Genomic DNA, 27,513 nt, shown 5'->3' with positions numbered 1-27,513 from the left:
AGCAGCTGCAGCCCTGCTGCCTCTGAGCCAGGCAGGACGTGGAACCATCATTGCCTCAGGGATCAAACAGCGTTACAGCCCTGTTTGTCCTTAGATCCTGATCCCAAACCAAAGAAACGCATGGAAGAGCAGCAGAGGACGAACTCTACTTCCAGAACACAGACACCAAACAGAAGACGTGTGCACAGAGCAACACAGAAGTCTGGACCACTGAGTCAGCACGTTTACAGTCAGGACGACAGACATCACAGAAGGATGTGATCTGGACGCTGATCACCTCTGAAGCTGTAATGAATGGGTTAGGGGATTAGGGGGTTAGGGTGGTTATGAACTTCATCACAGAGCAGAAAAGAAAAACTGATCAGTAACAACCACATTTCTCTGTTTCAATAAACAGCTGAATTTATTTTTTGCACATATTCATTTCTCTTCGTTTCACCACTGAATACTGTCATGATTAGTCAACTCAAATGTCCATCAAAAGACTTTTCTGGTCACAGCCGGCAGCTCCTGAACATGTTCCAAACACGGTGGACCAGTCAGAGCTATGAGGTGATCCATCCGACCAATCAACACCTATGGACAGGTAACAATCACCTGATCTGGGACTAACAGTCAACAGTCCCAGATTACTGATAACATAATAAGGGTTAGATTCGTGTTACACATCATAAGTAGTTAAAAAGAGTTTATTTGTAAATTTTAATGTCACAAACAAACTCGTAATATAAACAGATAATATCATATAATACACTGTGTGTCCCAGAAGAGGCTCATGACTCTGATGCATCAACAGATTGAACAGTGTTAGATTAAAAAATCCCCGAACTCCTTCGGCACAGACAGAAATGAAGATACAGGAATAAAACACGTTCGTGTGCAAAGCCAGAGGAGGAGCTCAGGATCAACTGTCTGTTGCGAGCTGTCGTTCTGCGGAGTCGCTGTGAAGCTAACAGAGAGGTTAGCGAGTTCACACAGTGCAGAGGAAGAAACAGGCAAAACATTAAACACCAGGCATCATCACACGATAGACTCCCTCAGGTTCTCATCTCGCAGGACGTCGTCTGTATTGAGGGGCGGAGCGCTGTGGAGGACAAGCTCACTCTGAAGCTCCACGCGGGCAGGAGGAGGACGTTCCTCGTCTGAAACACCAGAACCGGGCTCCTGCACGTCCTGACGGTCTCCATACAGTTGACTGATCTGTTTAAAGATAAGTCCTTCTGTCTCTGGGGCCAAATCCTCATCTCGTTGTCCATCTGTCTTCTCGCGGTATTTGTAGGACGCCAATTTGACCGTCCGACGCAGGAGGTGTTTCCTGTACGCTCGCTGGATCACCGTTGCTGCCACCTCCTCCTGTTTCCTCCGCAGGGTGCTGCTGATCGGTTCATATGACACCTGCAGGTAACAGTGATTATGGGTCTGTTTCCCATTGTGCATCACACAATATGAACAATATACAGATGTTGCACCAGCGCACGTCCGTTCACAGTTTTGATGAGAAGTTCACGTTTGATTTTGATGTTTTAATGTAAAAGTGTGAACAAAACAACATTCTAACACAGTTTCTTAAAACCAAGGAAACAAGATTAAATTTATTTTGAATGAAATTAAACTTAAGGTTAAAATAACAGGTAAAAGTTTTACAGGTAAAAGTTTTAGAAAAAATCAGTATGGGAAAAAACCTTTGAGGGGTTGTTGGCCATGAATTTCTCCTCCATGCTGGCTTTGAGAGTGTCCATAGCTCCTGAGTCACCCAGCACCTGCATCAATATAATAATAATATAGTATAATATAATATAATATAATATAATACAATATTATAATATAATATGAAATATTGTAGTATGACACAATATACAACCAGGTGATGTTACCTGTGCCGTGAGTGCAAGCAGAATGTCCAGACAGTGGATCTTGTCTCCAGGAACCAGAGGCAGATCCATGTGGATCAGTTTGATGGCGTTGGGTTTAGGAATCCTCAGAGGATCCTGTAGAGTGTCGCAGAAATCCGACAGCTTACTGTGGTAAACAAGAGAGAACGTTAGAGTTTATTAGAGTTCTTTAGAATTTCTTCTAATGGAGGTGCGACTCACCTGTACTGTATAAACTGGGAGGCGTCAGGGTCAAACTTCTCCCAGGTTTCATAAAACATCTCAAAGTCGTCCTCACACAGCGGGTCGGCGCTCTCCTCTGTGGCCACGTTGAAGTTCTCCAGGATGATGGCAATGTACATGTTGACCACCACCAAGAAGGACATGATGATGTAGGTGGTGAAGAAGACAATGCCCACTGCTGGGCTGCCACAGTTCCCTCTGACCATGGATCCCGGATTCTCGATGTCCGGGTCACAGTCCGGCACCGTGTTCATGATGGGACTCAGCAGACCATCCCATCCAGCTGAAGTGGTGATCATAAACAAACAGATCATGCTGTTCCCAAAGTTCTCGAAGTTAAAAATGTCATCTATCATGGCCTCCTTCTTCACATAGGCAAAGTTTGACATCCCAAAGATGGAGAAGATGAACATGATGAGGAAGAGAAGGAGGCCAATATTGAAGAGGGCAGGAAGTGACATCATCAGGGCAAACAACAGCGTCCGGATCCCCTTAGCTCCACGAATGAGACGAAGAATTCGACCAATACGAGCCAATCGGATCACACGAAATAGTGTGGGCGATACAAAATACTTCTCTATGATGTCAGCGAGGAGTAGACCTGAAGGAAGGAAGGAAGGAAGGAAGGAAGGGAGGAGGAGAGAAAGAAAGAATGGTATTTCAAAAAATTCTTCTTCTGGATTAAAGGAAAAATGGCTGCTGTTGTTGTTGTGGGCTAAAATATAATCTGAATGAAAAGAGCAAATAAAAATGGGACTCATAAACTCTCAGTCCATTGTTGATCAAATTAAATAATCCATCACCTGAAATTTAAGACATGTAAAGAACTTTCTGGGCTTTGAATAAAGAAACGGAGACTGACACTTTAATAAATGACTGAATGGTCATCGACTGGCCGACTCACCTACTATGGAGAGAATGACGACCACAAAATCGAATATGTTCCAGCCGACAGCGAAGTAATGCTGCCTGAGTGCAATGATCTTCAGAGAACACTCAGTGGTGAAGATGATAATGAAGACGAGGTTGACCCAGTATAGGATGATTTCTTTCTCCTGGCTCTGCTCGTCCGTCTCCACCATCATGGTCACCATGTTGAGGCAGATCAGCACCATGATGAAGATGTCAAAAAACTGTTTGGTCACCAGGTCAAAGACCAGACCCTGGAACTTGTTCTACAGAGACAGAAAGAGAAGAAACAGATGACTGAAAACTCCTTCAAATGGAGATTTAACTTTCACACTTACATCTGGATCTAACAACATCAGACAGGAAGTATCTGAACTTACCTCAGGTCGTGGAACAGGTTTCTGCGGTTTCTTAGAGCCCAGTTTCTTCATGGCATTGTAATATTTCTTCTGTTCCTCTGTCATGAAAATATCTGTTCCTCCCAAGTAGAGACAAAAGAAAAAACACAGTCAACTGACACAGAAAAAGTCAATAGTTATTATCATAATTTAATCTGGGCAAAGATGCAGCTGATCTTTCAGTTTCAACTGTTAAAATGTGAACAAACTCTACTCTCAGTCTGTCAGTGAGTAAAAACATATCTTGGCTTTTTGTTGGTTGAAGTTGTCGATGATGACTCCGATGAAGAGGTTGAGGGTGAAGAAGGAGCCAAAGATGATGAAACAGACAAAGTACAGGTACATGTACAGGTTATCTTCATACATCGGCTGGGACTCCACCTACACAGTAGGTAACCACGTTAAGCAACAACAGGCCAGGTTCAAGTTGTGAGTCTGAGGTTTGACTGTTGTGATGGAAACAACGGTAACTTCACGTTGGTACCGGCATCATCACCACTATCAACACATGTATGTGAAGTACCACTAGCATCAGTCCTGTATCATTACCAGAATTAGTTCCAGTATCAGTATATTGGCATTACTGGTACCAGTGCTAGTATTACTGACCTCTCTGGAGTCCACCGCAGCGTACATGATGTCCATCCAGCCTTTAAATGTGGCCTGAAAGAGAAGAAGTTCCTCAACATCAGTTTTAAGTGAAACAGCTGAATATAAAGCGCCCAGTCATCAGCATACAGCGACACTCAGCCTGTCAAACGTAGCAGCCTGATACTGTATGAGGGGTTAGATTAGTGTAAACATTATTCTGATCAGACTGAGTATCTCATTTTATCTCAGTGACGACACAGATGTTGACTGACCACTTGCAGGAGCGACAAGTAACCCATTCCCACATTGTCGTAGTTGACCTTCAAGTTCTTCCAGCGGACCTCAGTGAAGTTTTCACTGATCAGAGCAAAACACTCGGTCTTGTTATTGATGTCATCAGGATGAAACCTCTCCTCTGAGGTCTCATTGTAGCAGTAATAAAACTTTCCTGCAAACAGATTCACTCCCATGATGCTGAAGATCAGCCAGAAGATCAGACAGACCAGCAGCACGTTGAAGATGGACGGGATCGCTCCAACCAGAGCATTCACCACCACCTGCACACAGACCGGTACAGAGAGGCAGACAGTGAGACAGGTGAGACAGAAACTTTCCCCTGGACAGAATAATAACTTCATTAATCAGGAAATACCAGATAAAAGTGGAACAAAATAATAAAATAAAAAATGAGGTAAACTCCCAATGGCACCAAAACACAAAGTTAAAAAATAAAAACATTTTGTGTTTTTATTGTAGATTTATTTGAATCAACAAAGCTGGTGTGCCTGATCTCTGACAGGTTGTTCTACATCTGAGAGACACACTGTCCCTTCTGGTTTTTAGCCTCATCCCAGGAACCACTAGCTGACCCAGACCAGAGGATCTCAGGCTTGTTCAGGTTAACAGGTGAGGGTTACAGACAGAGGCCAACCCCGTACAGGTCTTAACCCCCTCCCTACCCTAACCTTCCTACAGGTAACCAGTGTGAAGCTGATCATGTGCTTCCTTCTGTTAGATTTGGTGAAATGTGGACCAGATGAAGTTTGGAGAAATCGTACTGACTCTGATAGGAGAGTTAGAGTAACCTGAGACCAGCAGACAGGTCGCTTTCTGATGCACCTGTCTGTCTGTGTGTCAGTCCCTGTCTCACCCTCATGCCCTCGAAGCGTGACAGGGCTCTTAGGGGCCTCAGAGCTCTCAGAGTCCTCAGAGACTTAATGGCTCCCAGCTCAGAGTATCCTAGGATGTTTGCTGTCAGAGACACGAGAGACACCTGCAAGACACAACACACCTGGTGACATCATAACCCTAACCACAGGTGATCACCTGAAGACTGAGTATTAAACACTGAAAGAACAAGTATCGATATGTTACCAAGGCTCAGTGTTATTGATCATGTTCTTACGTCTACGATGAGAAAGTCCAGCCAGCACCAGGCATTGGTAAAGTACGTCTTGTATCCATAAGCAATCCACTTGAGAATCATCTCTACCACAAACACGTAGGTGAACACCTGGTCTGCGTATTCCAGAACGATCTTTATGACCCGACGCTGCTCCAGGTAGATGTCCTCAAATGCCTGTTCACAAAGAGACTAACATTAGCACCTGGACGGTGGAGGAGGAGGGAGGGGGGGGGGGGGGGGGGGGGTGTGTTTGTAACTGAGAGACACAGAAATGATGGAAATGAATGAAATAATGCTTTTTTCCTTTGGTGCTGACAGAAAACAACAAACATGTTGTGTTACCTTGTCGTGTTGTTTATGCTGTTATTGTTTGTTTTGTTATGCTGCTTGTTTGTGATGTGTTGTATTGTATTGTGTTTTTTGGTGTTATGCTTTGTTATGTTTTGTTTTGTGTTGGGTTATTTTCTGTTGCTGTTGTGTTTTGATGATCATGTCATTTTCATCACGACGTCTCTTTTTATTAAAGGTCGATCAGTTTTATGCAGTAGTTGGACACACATCACCTCACCTTCGTAACGTGTGGCTGTCATGTTAGTAGTCATAATGTCAGCCATGTTTGTAGTCCACTGTTAGCTATGCCATCCATGTTGTCTCCACGGGTTAGTACTCACACTGCACACATTCCTGAAAACCAATCAGATCTGACCTGCTTGGTCACATGACCAGATCAAACAGACCAACCAGCACCCAGGAGAAATGAGCAGCAGTCAGATTTTTGGAGAATTTAAAAAAAAAATTATATATAATAAAATTTATAATATTATAACTTGTTTTAGAACAAAAAATAAATTAAAACAAACAAAAGATGTTAAAGAAGCAGGACAATAATAAACCACACTGTTAAACTGGGTGACGTTTCCACTCACTCCCAGTTCAAAGTTAACTACTGATCATGTTCAACCAATCATCTATGATAATAATGCAAAATTATATTTACCAGAGCTCCACTGCTCAACAGGATCATGAAGATGATGAAGGTCTCGAAGTAGTTGTGTTCTACTATGGAGAAACAGGTTCTCCTGACGTTAGACCAGACCTTCCCCCTGCCCTGGGACGTGTCTATGTCCAGAAGCGGACAGCGATGATAACACTCTGTAATACATACACACAAAAAATGGTTTATTTTAATCAGTAAATTACATAATCATCCATCCATCCATCCATCCATCCACCCACCCACCCACCCATCCATCCATCCACCCATCCACCCATCCATCCACCCATCAGCAGCAGCAGCACGAATGTCCCTCTTTCCAATGACAAGTTTTCTGCAAACCACCTCAGTGCATGCTGAAGATCGTGGTCTCATGAAGCTAATCGAACCACATCATCTGTAAATAACAGAAATGCAATTCTGAGGCTCCCAAACCAGACACGTCCCTCCCCCTGGCTGAGCCTCGAAATCCTGTCCATGAAGATCACAAGCAGGATTGGTGAAACCCTCCCATGACCCCTCAAGGATAAAGAGCTGGTCCACAGCCAAGACGAAACCCACAGTACTTCTGCTGAATCTGAGGTCTGACGATAGATCGCAGCCTCCTTCCCAGCACCCTGGAATAATTATCCCCTGCAGGGTGAGCAGCATGATGCCCTGATAATTGAAGAGCATCCTCAGTCCCCTTTTTAAAAACGCGAACCTCCACCTGAGTCTGCCAGTCCACAGGTACCGTCCCCATCCTCCAAACGACTTTGAAAAGGCATATCAGTGACGACAGAATCACAAAGACTCAACAGTCAGTTCAGATCCTGGATCAGTTCACCAGAAAACTGCTCCATGTACAGGTGTGTGTGTGTGTGTTCATACTGTCGGTGCAGCAGTCCTCAGGCGTGTTTGAATCGTGATCATCATCTTCGTCCTCCTGGGCTTCCGGATATTTCTGTACGGTGCTGCAGACCGACGACTCGTCACACTGAACAAACACAAACTCATTTTACATTCAAACCAAAAATGACTTTATATTAACAAATATTATTATATAATAGTAATAATAATTATTATTATCACTACAATCAATAACTCACCGTAAACCTGTTTCATTCAGGATCATGCTCTGATCTGACAGCTCAGCAGTTCTGTTCACACTCAAACTTGTTTTATTATTCGAGAAGTTATTTGGTAAAAGTTTAGAATCTCCCAGTGATTCACAGTGAAATTTCACTGTATGAATGAGGTCTCAAAAAAAAAACTAAAATATTCAGCTGTGTAAATGTAGGTGCAGAAGAGAACCAGAACTATGAGGAACAAGAGAGTAAAAACTGGGATAAATAATAATAATAATAGGTTTAGTTTATAAGCGCCTTTGTGTGTACAGCAACATGCAGGAGGCGTCGGAGCCTGCGCTCTAACTCTAACCCGGCCTCGGACAGTCTGATCACATCTCAGTGTACAAACAGTAAAAATGTGGACTGAAGACTGATCAGGTGCTTCAGAACGGCTTTGATGTGTTCGAGACAGATGCTGTGTAAAGACTGTGCTGTTGCAGTAACCAGCTGCATCAGCACCTGCGTCGACAACACCGTGCCTGTTAAACACATCTGGGTGTATCCCAACCAAAAACCATGGATAAACCATGTAATGTCAGTGAGCACAACAAAGCCAGACATGATCTATGAAGAACCTGAAACTAGAGAGTCACCACGCCACCACTGACAGCGGCAGGATCACTGACAGGAACATCACACCAAGAGTTTAATGAGTCCTGTGTCCCTGAGGAGAGAGTCGAATCCACCATCCACCAGGCAACCAGCACAGACAAGCACCCAGACCTGCTCATGGATGGTAGCAGATGTCTTTGTGGACATATGCAACCGGTCCCTCTCACATACCTCTGCCCTGATTATCGATAAAGAAAGCTGTCTCAGTGACTGGCAGCCCATTGCACTGACCATCCTGATGATGGTACTGGACACTCTGGACCGTCTCCAGTTTACATGGAGAGCAGGGACAGATATGTTCGACTGCTGTTCGTTGACTACAGCTGTCGACTCAATGACTCCATTAAAGCTCATTAACATGTTTTCCATTATCGATGTGGCACCAACCTACATCCAAGACAATAACTGTGAACACAACACCTCCACGTTCAGCGTGCTGAGCGCTGTGCTCTACATGATCCACACCCATCACTGTGTGAAGCCCCACAACAACACCAGTCAACACCATCATCAACGCACAACATAACACATTCACCCTCCTACTGTCAGGAAGATGCACGGCAACAATTGTTTATTATAATTAAACAGTATTTCTCCCAGATGTTTCTCTTGTTCCCATGGTCTGCACACACAACAGAATAGAACAGAATAGGGTTTACGTGGGAGTGCTTTTCTTCCTCTTCTTCCTCTTCATCCTCTTCATCCTCCTCCTCGTCTTCATTTTCAGGTGTTTCAAAGTCGGACTCTGACTCAGCCTTGGCAATGGGCACCCTCAGGAAGGTGATGTTATGGTAGTTGCTGGTCAGGTTGCTGTGGCTACAGCTGAGGGCTTTGACCTCTGACACCGACTGGTCTGAGGTCATAAAGGTCAAAGGAAAAACTTCTTCTGTATTCTTGCCATCTTCTTCACTGTCGACCACTGATGATGAAATTTACAAAATATATGTATTATTATTATTATTATTATTATTAACAATAATAATAAAACAATAAAGCATATAACATGTATTATTATCCACCACACTATCAAACCCTGAACCAATCTGATGTAACTCTGAATATTTCGTTTAAATAATAAAACATACTGAACAAAAGAAACAACAAACACAACTTTAAAACATAAACATCACAACAGAAAAGCTGACAAAGAAAGATGAATAAACAAAAGAATAAGGTCTGTAGTCCCAGGTCTGGTCTTACCGATGTGGTCTGGGTTAATGTGGTTTTTCTTTCCCAGTACAGTCCAGATATGATCTAGGATCCAGGCTTTGGTCCAGGCCAAAGCCCGCTTGATCCGATTTATGGCGATCTGCAAGTTATTTTCACCTTCATCTTCTGAAGCTGCCAGATTGTCACCGCTGAACGAGCTCAACAACAAAGCCAGGAACAGATTCAACACCTGAAACAAGACCAGGGTCAGATTCAGGATCTGAAACAAGATCAGGAGCAAATTCGGGACCTGTGACAAGTCCAAGAGATTCAGGACCATAAAAAGGCCAGAAACTGATTCAGGATCTGTAGCTTGATTGGATTAGAAATTTGAAATCTTACTGTCTCTTTGTTCCCAGTCAATCTCATTCACACCAGAACCACCAGTCACTGATCCTAGACCTTGATCTGTTTGTAGCTGCCCTGTTGGAGGAGTCCAACTGAACCAGACTTAGTTTAGAAGGTGTCAACCAGCAGAGACTCACCACCAAGTTTCCGATGACAAGGACCATCATAAAAACGATCAGACACATGGCCTGACCAGAGACCTCCATGCAGTCCCACATGGTCTCGATCCACTCTCCACACAGGACCCTGAAGATGATGAGGAATGCGTGGAAGAAGTCATTCATGTGCCAGCGAGGAAGCTCACAGTCCTCTGCGATGCGACAGACGCAGTCTTTGTAGTTCTTCCCAAACAGCTGCATCCCAACAACGGCAAAGATGAACACGATGATGGCCAGAACCAGAGTCAGGTTCCCCAGAGCCCCCACAGAGTTCCCAATGATCTTAATTAGCATGTTGAGGGTTGGCCATGACTTGGCCAGCTTAAAGACTCGCATCTGAACACAAGACAGACAGGGAGACAGGTGAGGAGACAGGTTAGGAGACAGGTAGACAGAAAGGTAACAGTGATGTTTCACTTACCAATCGGAATGAGCGCAGCACAGACAGGCCCTGAACGTTAGCCAGTCCCAGCTCCACCAGACTCATAGTGACGATGATGCTGTCAAAGATGTTCCAGCCCACCTGTAACCATGGCAACAAAACAGACACATTACCATGGGAACAGTTGTCAGTTGTCATCACTGAGTTGGTAACAAACAAGAAGTCTGACCTGGAAATAGTGATATGGGTCCATGGCCAGAAGTTTTAGGACCATCTCAGCTGTGAAGATCCCTGTGAAGACCTGCAGGGGGTTAGAGGTCAGAGGTCAGAGACCAGCAGAGGAATGTCAGTACGTTGCTCTTAGTGTGTCTTTAAACTCTCACTGGCTTACGTTGAAGGCGCCTCAGTGGTTTTATATTTGTCACCTTTCAGTCTCTAACCACCAGGTGGCAGCAGTGCCATTCTAACCCTGATCACAGTGTAAAGAACAGAAGACTCCACTGGTTCTACTGTGATTCAAACGGACTGTGTGAGCCCGGTGACGTGGTGCTGATCATCAAAGTTCATCTGTCAGGAACAGGCCAAGTGCTCGTACAATACAAACCATGGATTAGAGGAATCCGTCACATTCACTGCTTTCATCCGCTTTAAACTCAGGACTGGTCAGAAACCACTGATGCTCTGAAGTCGTGGTGAGTTTCCCTCAGACGAAATTCACTACTGAAAATTTCATTCATTAGATATTTTACATACAAAATGATTGAAAGAAAACAGTCACCATGTTGTAACTTTTACATGATCCAGGTATGAACCACAGATAAATCTGGATTAGTCTGAAAAATATAGAATAAAACTGGAAAAACAAGTAACAGATGAATAAAGGGAACTGTATGATGTTTGGGGGGGGCGACCTGCTCGACATCAGTTCTGTGGTGTGACGGAGCAAACTGAGGCAGCGTGGACTGATCCATCTGACTTCTCCTCAGCACTCACTAGATTTCCGACGCTCAGCAGCTCCTCGAACTCCTCCGTCATTGGATAATGCTCCATGGCCATAAAGACGGTGTTTAGGACAATGCAGATGGTGATGCTGAGGTCAACGAACGGGTCCATGATGATCGTGTAGAGCCACTGTTTGAGCCACCGCCAGCAGCCACAACAGTTCCACTTTAGGAAGATGTCAGCAAAGGTGTACCAACATGGAGGACACGGCCTCTGGTCATCCTCAAACTCTGAAACACACTCTGGTTAGTGATGAGCGAGACAAAGTAAAGTCTCAAACATGATCCGGTAGCAACGCAGTGACCTTCAGACTGCAGAGGATTCAACAACGCTGAGGTTCAGTGCTGAGACATCACTACCTACACCTGTCTGAGTGTGACATCACCTCACTGAGAAACCCATAGTTAATCAGGGCTCTAAACTACATTTACCACAGGAGAACGGAGGACGTCATGGAGGAGCAGGAAACAAAGTCCATGATAGGGGTGTGCCATCTAAGGCACCTCACGATTCGATTACGATTCACAGTGCTACGATCCGATTATTCCCCGATTATCGATGCATCTCGATTAATCTTTTTTTTCCCCCACATAGAATGTCTCTGTAGTTACTTGTAAAATGATGTATATTTTTAAATATCCATTCATTGAAGTAAAACATGTTTATCTCTTTTCTTTTCTAACTCCTCTGATAAAAGAAGAAAAAGGCATTAGCTCGCACATGTAATGCCTGTTTCATTTATTGTAGATTAAAAACAATAATAATAATAATAAAAATATATATTGTGTGGCTGTACTGACATGATTCTGATTGGATTATTTTATTATGAACATGTACATGAAAAATTATGTTAAAAAAGAAAAGAAAAAATATGGAAAGTAAATTAACAATATTTCCACTTCTATTACAATCTGATATCTCGATTTACATGTGCAGAAAATAATCCTTTTAAATCTTACTGTATGTTCATGTCAGTCAGATTGTTTCTCATATGGATTTTAGACACTATCCGGTCACTGCGCGTATTTTTTACGTTTCCAGTCAACGGAGTGTTGACAGAATATGCAACACTCGACGCTAACCCCTCAGTACAGAGCCGAGCAGTTCGCGTCGAGTTTCGCAGTTTTTTCGCTGACGAACACAGAGCCGTACGCAGCCGCTTCGCCATGAATACATTGTTTTGAAGAGGGAGGGGCTTAGTCTGTGGAAGGGGCTTGTTGTGCCACCCAGATTTGCTTCCCTCCGTGCAGTTTTCCCCAGACACACGTTCCTAAATTGCAAACAGCATTGCACTCAAATTATGTCAAATTCCGTGATATTCCGTGTTAAAAATAGATTCCGTTTTAGTCGGCCAATTCCGCGATTCAGTGATCGCGGAAATCATAGGGCCCCATAATATGTCTGGGGGGCACGCGCTACTATTTTTTCGTTCCGACCGCTGCACTTTCCTTCCGTTATTAAAAGAATCGATTTTTGAACATTTATGAATCGATTCTGAATCGTCAAGTGTCGCGTCACGATTAATCTATGAATCGATGAATCGGGCACACCCCTAGTCCATGAATCAACAAAATAAAAACAAAGCTTTTTTTCATTCATTCAGTTGGATGGAAACTTTTATCCAAGATAAAAGTTTTTCTTCCTGGTTTCTTATCCAGGATATTTTGTGGAACAGGTGACAGACAGTCGAGTGTGTGCGTGTTGGTGTGTGTACCTCCCATGGCAGTGTGTTCTTGCTCGTGTCCCTGTCCTTCCACAGATGTGTGTGTTGAGTCTGGTTTCTCGGACAGCTCCGCCCTGCAGGCCGCCTGCTGGAACAACAATCAAAACAAAGGTTCAGAGTGTGTATTTCAGTGTTTGTCAGTTTTTGTGTTTGTGTTTGGCTGTGTCAGCTTGGACCTCCTCATTTCTCCTCTTCAGCGCCTCCAGGATCTGAGCGTACTCCTCCTCCTTCTGTTTGGCCTCTGCCAAGGTGGCCTCGTTCTGCTCGGCGTACGCCATGGCAACCACGGCCAGGATCAGGTTAATGAGGTAGAACGAGCCAAGGAAGATGACGACCACGAAGAAGATCATATAGGTTTTACCTGCTGCTCGCAATGTCTGCAAAGAGACAGACAGGTGAGAGAAAGACAGACAGGTGAGAGAGATGTGAGACTGGTCCAATCAGAGACATCTTTTCAATCCTTCTTAAAACATATTTTTATTTCAGAGCTTTTCCTGATTTTATGTGACTTTTAACTTATTTTATTTGTCTTTGTATTTAATTTTAATCCCATTTTATAATTTATTTTATTTTACATTGTTGAATTAATTTTATCTTTTATTTTAATTTAAATTACATTTTTTATTAATTTTGACTTATTTTAAAATTTCTGCACTTTGTAACTTGAATTTTGAAAATTGACTGGCCGACGTTTTCTATTGACATAATGAGTAAATGTTGTTATTTAAGATAAGATAAGATAAGATAAGATAAACCTTTAATTTATTTGGAAAGATGCAAATATTTCATTCTGAACATATCAGTAAAATGTTCTCACACATCTGTTTGTTTTCCACCAAACTATCTGGTCTTGCAGTACAGAACCCGTCTGCAGTGATTATTAAACTAGTTAATGGTTCAGTTCACAGCTCTCGGTTCAGAAAGATCCTGGTCTGATTTAACACAGAAAGAGTTCACAGTGACTTTAAAACAACCCGTGTGTTTAAATTGAACCTGAACCACCATTTTTCCTGCAGAGTAACCCAAAAATGTTTGTTGCCTAAACCACAAACGGGACAGTGGATGTGAACCTGGTTTCTGGTATCACAGTCCTGAACTGTACAACCTCCATCACCTCAAACTCCTCCTGGAGACTCACTGCCATTAATAAATGTAGCACCTCATTAACAACACAAACAAACAACATGTGTCTGTGAAGATGGATGGTGAAGGGTTAGGATTAACAAACTTAAATCTTTGCTTTTGCCCCTAACAGTTAATATTTAATTTAATTTGTAAAGTCATTACTCCATAAACCAGTTAGGACCAATCTCTGCACTGGGACCAGTCAGGTACTGACCAGCTGGAAGAGGTTTTCCCAGAAGTCCTGAGTCATCAGTCTGAACAGAGCCAGGAACGCCCAACCAAAAGAGTCATAGCTGGTGTAGCCGTAGTTTGGATTTCTCCCCGCCTTCAGACAGATGAAACCCTCCGGACAGACCCTGAACACATCACGGTCACGGTTATCATCATCCTCATCATCATAATTCTGGTCATATATTCATTAGCATCCATGTGAATGTACCCGGCATCAGAACTGTTTCCACACAGCAGAGCATCGAGCTGCCCGGGCAGGTAGTAGTAGTTCTCTGTCAGACAGACAGACAGACAGAAAGACAGACAGACAGACAGACAGACGCTGAGCTGACGTCCACGCCGCAGGCAGAAAGAAATGTAAAACATTAAATCAACACTTTGCTCATCGCGTCAGACCTGGGTCGCTGATGTACTCATAGAAATCAAAGTTACTGCTTCCTGTGTCATTGCTGTGGGTGTAGTTGCCGATGGTGATGTTGCCCTGGTAACCAGTGTTGAGATCGACGTCAGATGTGTGGTTGCGAAGCAGCGGCGGTATCAGGACACACTTTTGCCTCAGGTTTCCCATGAAGAGCTGCAGACCAATCAGAGCGAATACGCTGAGACAGAACACCGTCAGGATCATGACATCAGCCAACTTCTTCACTGATTGGATGAGAGCTCCGACAATCGTCTTTAGACCTGAGGGAGGGTGGGGTTGGAAAACGTTTAAACCAATCAGAGGAACAAAAATCAGCTCATGAAAACAGACACAAGCTGCAGTAACATGACTGATTCTCTACAGACCACACGTCTGATGGTTAGGCTCTGTAGCTACATGCCATAACACTGTTTTAAGGTGGACTTAAGGTGTTAAATCCACCTTAAAATGTGACACAAACACTGACCAGGGATGACTGTGATGGTCTTCAGGGCTCGAAGAACTCGGAATGTCCTCAACGCAGAAACATTTCCCAAATCTACAAACTCTGTCAGATATCTGAAACAGAGAGAGACGCCACCACCATCGTCATCGTCGTCGTCATCATCATCATCATCATCTAACCCACATAGTGAAATAGTATAAATTAAGAAATTCACGTTTTAAGTGATTTTTTTTTTAACAACTAAGTTTAAAAATACTAAAAACTATGAAGTGATGTCATGAGTGTGTCTCAGGTGTGTCATTGATTATTACGCCATGCTGATGACCATGAAGTCCAGCCAGTTCCAGGGGTCTCTGAGGAAGGTGAAATCTCCAACACAGAATCCTCGGGACAAAACTTTAACTGTTGCTTCAAACGTGTAGATGGCCGTAAACACGTATCTGTTCAACAACAGAAATATATATATATACACATACACATACACATAACATCTAAATATGTTGAGAAGAGACAGAATTTGTAAATCTGAATGTACAACTCAGAAAAAGTTCCCAGGAAGATCTGAGAGAATCAGGGAAAATCCTGGAGACACTTCAAGAGTCTTTACTGTTGCTATGAGAACATAACAAACGTTTGACGCACATATAAATAGCACAATAAACACTTATGAAAAATATGAAATCTAGAGTCGTCCTTTACAGACAGTCTGAGTCCAGTGCGTTGGTCTGCATCAGAGTTTGACTGGCAGGTTTTCGCACCTGCCTGAACGAACCAAACTAAACAGATTTGAATACTGAAGTGATCCACAGAGGTCAAAGTTCAAGCTGTTTAAACTGCAGTGACCTTTCATTTGCCTTTCCTCTGAGATCCCAGATCAACTGCATCACAGGAAGTGAACATCTGAAAACAGACACTTCAAATTCATCGACTACCGTCACCGTGCAGCACCAGCCACAGGTCTGGAAATGCTCGACGACGAGATGAACTGATCGTTTGTTCATAAATATTATTATAAACGTAAGACCTTCAGTCGCTGACGGTCGCGTCTGCTTCTTTAGAAAACAGTAATTAGCTGCTAATGCTAACTCCTTGGCGTGTCCAGATTTTTGACTGAACCATGTGATTTAAAACTAAACTTGTTCTGTGTCGGTCAAATCCAGAGAGAACTGACGAGAGTTTACCCTGAACCAAGAGACGACACGACGACCTCTGCTATCAGATTAACGGTGGAATGACAACAGCCCCGGAATGTGTATCTTTCATGCTGAATAGTGATACGTACAACAGTCCATGTGTCAGAGTGTGTGTGTGTGTGTGTGTGTGGACTCACTCCACAGTTTTGCTCCATGCTGGAGGATCACTCATCGTCATGAACACACAGTTGGTCAGAATCGTCACCATGATGAACAAACTGAATAAAGTTTTGGTTTTAAGGAACAAAAAACATAATCGGTTTTCACTCGGTGGTTAAATGAAGAAGGGTTAGGACTCTGCAGTGGACTCTGTCCTGATGAAAGCACATTAACATCATAAAGGATATGAATGGATGAGGATCCTGATGGCGAAGGTCCTCAGACGACTGAACGGACTCAGCAGGTAACACGCTGACTCAGCGTTAAACCTGTAGATGATGTTCCCTTTACTGAGCACGATGAACGTCTGCAGACAGACAGGTCAGAGACAGAGAGACAGGTCAGCGACAGATAGACAGGTCAGAAAGAGACAGGTCAGAGGAAGAGAGACAGGTCAGAGACAGAGAGAGACAGGTCAGAGGAAGAGAGACAGGTCAGAGACAGAGAGACAGGTCAGAGGAAGAGAGACAGGTCAGAGACAGACAGACAGGTCAGAGACAGACAGACAGGTCAGAGACAGAGAGACAGGTCAGAGACAGAGAGACAGGTTTGAGACAGAAAGGTTTGAAATTTTCCACTGAAGCGACAGAAGCAGAAAAACGTGATGTGATGTCACATTTAAATCCAGATGTTTTCGGTAAAACCACGAAACTTCTGACCTTCTGTGATTGGTAAAAGGGATCCAGCTCCTCCAATGGGGTGTTGAGAAGGTCAGGGGGTGGGTCTCCGTAGATAAATGGGAGGGGCTTCCCTGCCTCCAGGTCACTGGCTGGTTTAGGAAGATCTTCCTCATCTATCTGTCAGTCAGAGAGAGAGCCAATCAGATGCAACAAAGAGAAAGCCAATGGGAGACGCAGCCAATCAGAGCCAGTCTCTGTATCATGGTATTCAGAATAGATTATTAGTAGCTGATACATTCTGCTCTGTTTATTGATTGCTGGATCTCCATGTATTGATTATTTGTTATCAGTGTGTTGATTAGTTGTTGACAGTTGATTTCTGATCAATACATCTTTACCTCGATGTTTCTCTCCTTCCTCCTTTGTTGCTCCTTCTCTTCGGCTTCATGTCGTCGTTGGATTTCCTCCAGCGAGGCTGGTGTGAAGCGTCTGAAGACCTCTGAACCGACAGGGGGCAGCAGAGGTGCCATTCTGGCATCATGCAGAGCCACCTGGGGTTAGGTGGGTTTAGGTGGGGTTAGGGTTAAGTCCACCGTTGCCTGGAAACCGCCTCCTGTGGGAGCAGAATCATGACTTTGCCTTTGTTTTGTTGTTGTGATGCATAAAAGTCAAAGTTTATGAAGCAAAAGATGAAAAAGAAAATGTGACAGAAAATCAATTTTATTTTCCACAAACAACAAACACACGAAGAGAAAACGCAGGAAACGTCATGTGAATTCAGTGAGACATAAATCTGAAACTCTGCTTTACACCAACGACACAAACAGATCAGTGATACGGATTCACATGAAAACAGTTTGAGTCTGTGCCGAAACAGTAAAGGTTAAAGGTTAAAGGTTTATTCCGTAAAGAATCAGAGTTACAGCTTTGAGGGATGAAGTCTCAGCTGATTGGTTCTCTTCAGAAGAGCTCCTCCTCCTCCTCCTCTCTCACCGCCCAACTCAAACCCTCCTTCCTAAAGTCAAACTGACATTTTCCCGCTCGTCCTGGTCTCAGCTCTCTGTCTCTGTCTCAGCTCTCTGTCTCTGTCATTGTCCCGCCTGTTTCTTCTGCGTCTTTCCACGTTCGTTGTGTTTGCCGTCCTGAGGCTGTTGATCTGTTTTCATCTGTAGACTTTATTTATTATTTCTCTGCCAACATTCATGTGTTCATCAGCATAGTAAACACACGCACACACACACACTCACACACACATTTGTCTCTCGTGTCTTCAGTGTTGCCAGGGTTGACCCCACCCTTGCGTTGCCATGGAAGCAGCAGCTGTTGCGAGTCTTCAGTTTGACCCTCCAGTATAAAGTTACTGAGAGTACGATGACCCAGCTCATTCCTACACACACACACACACACACACACACACACACACACACACACACACGCACACACACACACTCACTCACACTCACACACACACACACTTTCTTCATTCCTATCTGTGTTCCTACATGATTTTCTTTCAGACCCTCCTCACCTTCCTCTGATCAACCGCTGACTTCTCTCCTTAGCCTGCTCTCTCTATCTCCTTTCCTTGTTGCCTCTCCTTGTCTCCTGTCCTTCTCTCCTTCCTATATATATGTAGGAACGCTGTATAACAGGTGGAGGAGGTGGAGGAGGTCCTCTGTCGTGTGATGCTTCTCAGTGTTTCTGGACTTTAGACTAAAGGTGAGTTTACCTGAACACCTGAATCAGCTGATGATGATGATGACGAAGGTGTTTTGATTCTTAGTAGGTCAGTGAAAGGTCAAAGGTCACACTGGCAACCAGATTAAAACAGTTTTAACATGGTGAAAGAAACTGAACTTGAACAGAAACACAATGCATGCTGGGAAGTTTGTACGAAGTAAATCAGAGTTTATAATTGAATGTGATCAATTCATCAGTTCATCAGTTAAACATTTAATGAGTTGATCATTGAAACTAATGGGGCAGATGACTGACTGAAAACTGTTATTGATCAACAGGAGTTGATTTGACGCAGGTGATTTTACTCTGCAGCCGTCGCTGCCTCCTAGAGGCCAAAGGCTTCATCACACCATCAACACCACTGATTTTCACTGTTCAGTAAATGTTTGACCTCACATCATTTTTTTCAATTCAACTGACACAACAGTTAAAAACAAAGATGTCAAAGCAAAGTCACATGTCTCTGTCTGTCTGTCTGTCTGTCTCTCTGTGTCTCACTCTCTCTGTGTATCAGCTCAGTGACCGCCGGTTCCCACAAATATTAAGCTACAGGCAGCTAAAAACAGTAACACACACACACAGACACACACAGACACACACAGACACACAGACACACACACACACACAGACACACAGACACAGACACACACAGACACACAGACACACACAGACACACACAGACACACAGACACACACAGACACACACAGACACACAGACACACACAGACACACACACAGACACACACACACACACACACACACACACAGTCACACACACACACACACAGACACAGACACACACACACACACACACACACACACACACACACACACACACACACACACACACAGTCACACACACACACACACAGACACACACACACACACAGACACACACACAGACACACACACACAAAACATGAATGATAAAAGTCCTGACAGAGAAGTGAATAAAAACAAATGAGTGTGAGTGAAAGTGTCGGATCGATGAAGATGATTAAACTTTCATCATCAGAGTGAACGACACCATTTTTCTGTCCAGTCGTCGTGTTGATGACACGACCGGAGTTTATCCACAGGAACCATGAACAGTGTCAGTCACTGTGGCATCGCAGCACAGACGGCACACACTGCTACACCGATTACTGCCACTCTCCCCACCCAGCTGCCCCACCCGACCCTCTCACACTGGTCTTAATGATAGATTAATGCCCCTGATCCCAAATTTACTCTTAATGTTGTTGTTGTTATTTATAATATTTTGAGAAAAGTCTTTTATCTTCAAAGTTCCATAAATAAAATCCTTTGCAGGGCCTCATCAGTCCTGGCTCACCTGGCCCAGGTGTATGAGAGAGCAAGTGTTTCTGGGAAAAAAACGACTGATTGATGCTCCACATGAAGAAGAAGAGGAAGAAGAAGAAGATCCAAAAGGTGTGTGTCACCACAGGTTAGCAGAAAAGCTGTTCACCACCAGCAAACACTGAATGCTTCATTTGATCTGATGTTTAAATATTAAAGTAAAACTAAAACTGTCAGTGGAGCTACAGTGAAAACGCCGCTCGGTGGAATTTACTCAGTTTTAATACTGAAAGTGTTTTTGATTCATTGAATTTAAATTGTGTTCACCTGTTTCCTCTGCTGCACTTCCTCCTCTGTCAGACCAGGAACAGCCAAACCTGGGCTGGAGCGGTCCATTTGGTTAAATAGGGGGGTTCACAGGGGAAGAAACCATGTGTGGTAGAGTGGGAGGGGTGTTTTGTCTTTTGTGGTGAAATGACCTGTATAAGTATCTTGTTTAAAAAGAAATATGTGTTTTTACAGTGAGTTTAACTAAACTTCTGTTTGATATGTTTTTTAATGTTGGGACTTTTGTAACTGTGCTGGAAGTGATGACTGATATCGATGTCTCGAGAAGGTGCAGTGTGAAAGTGAGGAAGCTGTGGTGAAGAGGAGAGGATCACGGCTGCGATCGATCACGGCTGCTGCCATGGACCTGAAAGACTTTTGTCTTTCTGGTTGCACAAGGTGCATTTTTACTGTGAAGCTTTTGAACAAGACTCTAACTTTGTCAGATAAAATTACTCCAGAGTGACACAATTCGTTGTTGTTTGCCGGGTTTCTCAGCCACCCCCACGTCTACATGCGAAACTGTGAATTGAATTAACATATTTTACATATGTAGAATAAAACAATTTAATTTAAAGCACAATAACAGAGTCATCAACCACAATCTCTGAATGACACAATGAATTTAAGTAAATTAAACACGGGTTTAGTCAGAATTACTCAGGAAATCACAGTAACAGCTGCTCAGAATGTTTGTGCTGAAACTGCTTTTATAATTTATTTGAAATTACTAAAAAACATTAAGCACAGTCAACTTAAAAAAATATGTCTAGATTTAGATGAGTGTATTGCGTGCAAACACTTTCAATATTAAACTGAGTCTGTTCAAACCTGAGACGGACATCTTATAAAAAGTCAGAAATATTAAAATCCTTACATTAACTTCTGTTGCTGTACATGAAGACGCTAAACGCTGAATTATTCCAGTTATGTGAATAATTTTCTGAACATCATTACACAACAGGAAGTGACCAGAGTCAAGTCGCTCTCATTGATCAGAGCAAACAGATGCAGCTGTTTCTGAGCTTCAGTCGTTCAACATCCTGAGGGAAGATTCCACAGTTTACATCAAACATCACTCATTCATCTGCACTCACACAGAAACATCATCAAACGAGCAATAAGCACAATCACATGCAACACGACAACACATGAACAACATGTGAACACGACACTGATCAGAGGAGAAACATTAATGTTAGAAAACTTACTGTGCTCAGCTGCTGTCGGTTCATTCACAGTGTGTGTGTGTTTTACAGTGTGTGTGTGTCCATCACTAACATGTCGTTCAGCCTCTTGTCTTTGTGATAACAGGCGCCACACAGAGACTCAGTGGGACAAACTTCAGGGTGAACACACAGTGAAGTTCCCCACAGAGCCCTGATCGCAACCTCATGGAGTCCGTCTGGGATCACATGAAGAGACAGAGACACTGAGACAGATCAAACCCACAGAGGAACCACAGACCTGCCGAGAACCTGACAGACACACACATGCACACACATGCGCACACAGACACACACACACATTAAAAAAATTTCTGCCAAAAGCAGTTTTTCCTGTTGAATATCAGACACTTCGTCCGCTGTGTCTCAGTTTCCCGCCTGCTCTCACGCGCCGTGCTGAGCTTAGCTGACAATATAAACGATGAACTGGTCCTTTAATGAAATTGGACTTGTCTTTCTTTCAGAGAGACAGACACTTGACTCCTGAAGCTGTGTCTTTTTGTCCTTTTGTGGTGCCTTCACAAACACACACAGCTGTTATCAGTGTTGCTGTTCCTGCAGAGTGTGATGTTGTGTCACACTGATAGAGAAAAGTCCTGCCACTCTTAATGCAGTGACACACACTGCGTCCAGCCAGCCAGCCACACACACACACACACACACACACACACACACACACACACACACACACACACACACACACACACACACACACACGTGTGTGTAACTGTAGACCGCAGAATGTTGTTGGACGCAGTCAGAGACGCCCGGCATTTCCTCTCTCTCTGTCAGCTCAACACGCTAAAATAAAACGATGCATGTGTGTTTGTGAGAGAGTGTGTGTGTGTGTGTTGTGGTGTAGTGCAGGAAGTGAATGACAGACTACAGCTGACAGGGTCCTCCTTCAGACAGGGGGCGCTGCAGTCACACTTGATTTCAGGAAACACTGAAATCAAACTTTAGAATTCATCACGTTCGGACGTCAGCGCTGCAGCAGGTGATCTGACGTCTTTCTGCTGAACTTTATTAAAAACCGGAGTCAAACTGTTTGAATTTCCAGCAGCTGTATGACGACGTTTCACCTTCATCCAACCTGCTGTGGGGTCGTTCACACCTTGAGGGCTGCTGATGTCACATATGAGGTCACCTGAGTCCTGGTGTGATCGGGTGTTGGTCTGAGGAGGGTAAGTGGTGCATAGGCCACCTCCTCTGCTGACGGATGGTTGTTCCAGTCTGACGTAGACGTCTTCCTCCACTTCTCTGTCAGACCGTCACTCTTCTCTGGACACAGTGTGAACGTTACTGTCCTCAGATGAGTGTCTCTGGTCCTTCAGGTGTAGGTGGACTGCTGAGTCCTGGGTTAACCCTAACCCTATGTCCTCTGACATGTTCCTGAGTGAACTTCATGTTGTTGTCCAGGTGTTAGCTGATCACAGGTGTGATCCATGTGTCTGACTAGTGGCTGGGAGCAGTTCTCGTGAAGGACACCAGGGCTCTGTTCTCTACTTCTTCCATACAGAGACTGGTTCCGTCTGTAGAAACACCTGGAAAGTGTTAGTTAGTTTGTGAGAGCTCGGGACTGTGTGTCTGACCCCCTGACCTGCAGTGTGGGTGTGCTTGCGCCCTTCCTCTTCACCCTCTACACTGCAGACTTCAGACACAACACGGACGGCTGTGTCCTGCTCAAGTTCTCTGATGACTCTGCTATCGTCGGCCTGATCAGCGATGACGATGATGCAGAGTACAGAGGAGTGACACAGGACTTTGTGGACTGGTGTCGGCCAAACCACCTCCTCATCAACGCAGGGAAGACCAAGGAGATGGTGGTGGATTTCCGCAGACACCGGTCTGCCCCCTCACCGGTGAACATCCAGGGAATGGACATTGAGAGGGTGGACTCTTACAAGTACCTGGGTGTTCACCTCAACCACAAACTGGACTGGACTAACAACACAGACGTACTCTACAGGAAGGGGCAGAGCAGGCTCTACCTCCTGAGGAGACTGCGGTCTTTTGGTGTGCAGGGGACACCTCTAAGACCTTCTATGACTCTGTGGTGGCTTCAGCCATCCTGTACGGTGTAGTCTGCTGGAGCAGCAGCATAACTGAGAAGGAGAGGAAGAAGCTGGACAAAGTCATCAGGAAGTCCAGCTCTGTCCTGGGCTGTCCTCTGGACTCAGTGCGAGAGGTTGGAGACAGAAGGGTCCTAGCAAAACTGTCATCTATGCTGGACCATGAGTCCCACCCCCTGCAGGACGTCCTGTCAGCTCTGCAGAGCAGCTTCAGTGACAGACTGCTCCACCCTCGGTGTGTGAAGGAGAGATTTAGAAGATCTTTCCTTCCTGCTGCTGTCAGACTGTATAACGACCATTGTTAACACACACACTGATTCCAATTCCATGCAACTATAAGTGCAATATCTATGTGCAATAACTCAATTATTAGTGTGCAATATTTATTGTGTACGAAAAGTCATTCAACAACAATCTCCAGCCCATATTTATTTTATTTATTTATCTGTGTGTGTATGTATATTTTATTTTTTACAGCAGCTGTTCTCTTAGTTTAGTATCTTGTTTTGGCCATATTGGTCTTACTTATATTTTACTTTCACTTACTGGACTGTAATCTTGCTGTTGCTGAATGCAATTTCCCCACTGAGGGACTAATAAAGGATTTCTTATCTTATTCTTAAAACAGGAAACAGGTGGAGGTCAGACTCTGGGGTGAGCTCAGTTCTTGGTTCTGTTCTCTGGGAGCGAACATGAAGAGCGACGCAGCCTCAGCAGTTTGGATGTTTCCTGTGGAACGTCAGCTTGTGTCATGAATCTGATTTGACGTGTGTTTCCTTCAGTTTGCAGGTGCAGTGAATGTTAGAAAACATTGTTCTTGGTTTGTTAATTGAATTATTTTTTTAGTGAGACAGTTTCTATTTCTCGTCCAGGAGTAAAATCTCCGAGTTGATGGTGGGCTGAGTTGTTTGCCATTCTGTTTGTCAGAAACACTCATTTTGGGGGAAGAGCTTTGATTTCGGGTTCAGCTGCGCTGTTTGTCATATTTCTGGGTTCAGCTTCACGTCGTCCTGTGACCTGTTGGCCGCTCAGGTTTCTATGCTGCTGAACAACATTAATGACAAAGCTGTGCAATCACTGTCGTCTGTGTTTTTCAAAGAAAAACTACAGTGTTCGGTTGGGGTTGGATGAGGCGACAGTGCTCCACACTGCAGCCGGACTTTAACTACGTCCAGAAACTCAGATGACGTTACATCAACAGAACTGTTTTCTGGACACGAAGCAAAGTGGAACTACGTCGTCCCAGGTTTGATAAGTGACTGAGGTGAGGGAACTGGTCACTGTTAACAGGCCGGCTGACTGGTGTGCTGTTTTTGATGAGTTTCTCCGGACAGATGGATTGTGGGTGCTGAGTTGTGGGTGTCGAGTTGTGCTGTGTCTCTCTGATTGAGTCGTACTCAGACAAACTCTCTTACACTCGACTTGTTTCTCCAGTTTCTCACTGAAATCTCTGTGGACTCAAACCAGCTACAGTGCAGAGCCGCTGCCAGACGTGAAACACATCCACACACTGACGTATCAGTGTGTGTGTGTGTGTGTGTGTGTGTTTGATGAGTGTGTGGTTTGTCAGGATCACATTGCAATTCTGATGCCAAGTAACCTGTAACTCTGAAACCTCCAAATGTGCAGCAATCACATGTTACTGTGTGTGTGTGTCTGTGTGTCTGTGTGTGTGACTCTGTGTGTGTGTTTGATTTTCTCTGCAGCTTCATTCTTATTTTTTTAAATCTCCCAAAAAAACTGAATGAAACAACAAACATCACTCGTCTTTTGTTTGGCATGAAGAGCGATGACGGGCAGTTTCCCTTTAATAAGGAAACTGAAGAGAAGGGTCAGAGGTCAAAGTTCCTAAAGCTATTTGCTCATTAGCTTAATGCATCTGGCCAGATGTCAGCACCTCATAGCACAAATATTTAGGCTGATGAGTTGCTAGCTCCTGTTTGAGGCCTGTGTTAACACTTCTGCAGCACAGACATTTTAAGCAACCAGATCTGTGTTATAATCCATCACATTACAGCTTTCCTGGGTCAGGACCTGCCATCTCATCTTATAGCACGCATGCTATCCTGAGCTGAAGCTAGCAGTGCTAATCAGACTAGCTAAATGCTATTTCCTCCGACAGGCTGTTAACCTTTCAGTGTGACCCTGCTCAGTTAGCGGCTAGCCTGGCCACAGCAGCACTGAGCTAATTTAGACTGCAGCAGTTGTTGGTGGCAGCAGTTGTTAATATCTGGTCTCTGATCAGCTTGTTCACCAGTCAGCTGCTCTATAAATACTGGGTCTGCTGGTTTATCTTAAACTATAAGCTGGAGTCAGCACTGTGTCGCTCAGACGTACGAGCAGCTTTCAAACTATTAATGCCTGAGTCACATGCATCTTTAGATGAAGATCAGACTGACAGACGACTGCAGTCTGACCAGTCTGAGATCCTCACTGGTTTCCAGTAGCCCGTACTGGTTGTCTGCCTGTCACTGGCTGCCTCACACAGCTGCTTGAGGACGTTACCTGGAGAAGTAAGACACCTGAGGGTCTGTCTGACCCTGTGAAACTGTGTTGATGATCTTTCCTGAAGCATCAACATTCTAACAAACTCTGGGTTAAACTGAGAACGATGAACATTTAGTGTTGAAATTTAAAATGATGTAACTGTTGAATGTGGAAGAAACAGAATCTGAATAAATGTATAAACTGAAAAACAAAAACAAAGTGATGCAGATCTTTGCAGCTCAAAACTTCTACAACTTTGTTCTCTGGGTTAAAACTCACGAAGCAGAAACTAGAAATCTAATGTTTAAGTTAAGTACCACCTTTATCATCATCATCTTTCATTATCTTTCATCATCATCAAAGCAATGATGTGACCTCTGACCTTCAGACTGTAAGTTGGTCATTAATGCTGTAATGTGGATGGTTTGATTCCCAACAGTTTATTCTGAGTTATTTCCTTTCAGTGTTTAAAGATTTTTAATGTCTCATGATGTACAGAGTGAAACCAGAGAGACTTTCAGCAGCATATCCAGTGTACCACACACACACACACACACACACACACACACACACACACACACACACACACACACACACACACACACACAGTCAAGTCAGATACAACACAGTACAGGTGAGATGAAAGATGCGTTCACGAGTTCAGGTTCAGACAAAGATGATTTGTTTACAATTGTTTTTCTGTTTTGTTAAATAGTAAACGATGATCAGATTGTGCTTCAGTTATTTGGTAAATGAAGATTTGGACCTGGATCCAGTTTAAACCTGAATCTGAACTTGTGATGAAATTGGAAATTTTTGGAGGCTGAACTTTATCTCTGAATAAACTTTATTAATAAAGTGAGTCAGTAACATGTCTTTATTAATAAAGTTTATTCAGAGATCAAGCAGAAATCTGCTGATTAAAATAAATCACGTCCATCAGGACAAACATGAGCTCCTTCTCTGACCGGCTTCATCGTCCGTGTGACGACGGATTCGTTTCAAACTGAAACAGATAAATAATCATGTGCAGAACAAACACAAACAGGTGATGGTTCAGACTTACCTGCTTGTCTTGTTTATTCCAAAATAATTTCAGTAAACATCAGAGTCTCAGCAGCGTGGCTGTCTGTCTGTCTATCTGTCAGACAGATACGACCTGTCTGTGTGTCTCTCTCTGTCCGTCCGGGTGTCTGTCTCTCTCTTTTTCAGCC

The 27,513-nt window shown here is 43.7% G+C and overlaps 1 protein-coding gene across 3 annotated transcripts; it reads right to left on the bottom strand.

Moving 5' to 3' along the window:
• Nucleotides 1-402: 402 nt before the first annotated feature.
• On the bottom strand, nt 403-27,513 carry scn4ab (sodium channel, voltage-gated, type IV, alpha, b). Of its 3 annotated transcripts, none has more exons than XM_041062253.1 (31): nt 27,366-27,513; nt 17,547-17,761; nt 17,188-17,325; nt 16,717-16,835; nt 16,507-16,596; nt 15,488-15,616; nt 15,198-15,289; nt 14,707-14,991; nt 14,519-14,582; nt 14,294-14,435; nt 13,131-13,331; nt 12,946-13,042; nt 11,223-11,461; nt 10,459-10,530; nt 10,269-10,370; nt 9,827-10,183; nt 9,333-9,531; nt 8,792-9,051; nt 7,282-7,387; nt 6,415-6,569; nt 5,418-5,591; nt 5,163-5,285; nt 4,285-4,569; nt 4,031-4,084; nt 3,665-3,802; nt 3,404-3,508; nt 3,019-3,289; nt 2,094-2,715; nt 1,875-2,019; nt 1,683-1,760; nt 403-1,395 (listed from the first exon to the last, which is right to left on the bottom strand). In XM_041062253.1, the coding sequence occupies exons 2-31, from the start codon at nt 17,676-17,678 to the stop codon at nt 1,021-1,023; spliced, it is 5,349 nt and encodes a 1,782-aa protein (XP_040918187.1). In that variant the 5' UTR covers nt 17,679-17,761; nt 27,366-27,513; the 3' UTR covers nt 403-1,020. The 3 variants fall into 3 exon arrangements, with proteins under 3 accessions (XP_040918187.1, XP_040918189.1, XP_040918188.1); XM_041062255.1 differs by having other exon boundaries at nt 12,946-13,039; XM_041062254.1 differs by having other exon boundaries at nt 17,547-17,699.

Source organism: Toxotes jaculatrix, chromosome 18, assembly GCF_017976425.1.
Source record: "Toxotes jaculatrix isolate fToxJac2 chromosome 18, fToxJac2.pri, whole genome shotgun sequence".
Classification (NCBI taxonomy): Eukaryota; Metazoa; Chordata; class Actinopteri; family Toxotidae; genus Toxotes; species Toxotes jaculatrix.
Note: the sequence above shows the minus strand (reverse complement) of the source record. Positions and strands in the feature narration are given on the sequence as shown.

Bases quoted from the DNA above. Each gene is read 5' to 3' on its own strand.
- scn4ab (XM_041062253.1), bottom strand. From the start codon at position 17,678: ATGGCACCTCTGCTGCCCCCTGTCGGTTCAGAGGTCTTCAGACGCTTC. The intron at 11,462-12,945 runs GTACACACACCA...AGTGTGTTTCAG, and splicing joins AGAACACACTGCCATGGGAG to AGTTTGAGGATGACCAGAGG. The intron at 2,716-3,018 runs GTGAGTCGGCCA...TCCTTCCTTCAG, and splicing joins CGTCATTCTCTCCATAGTAG to GTCTACTCCTCGCTGACATC.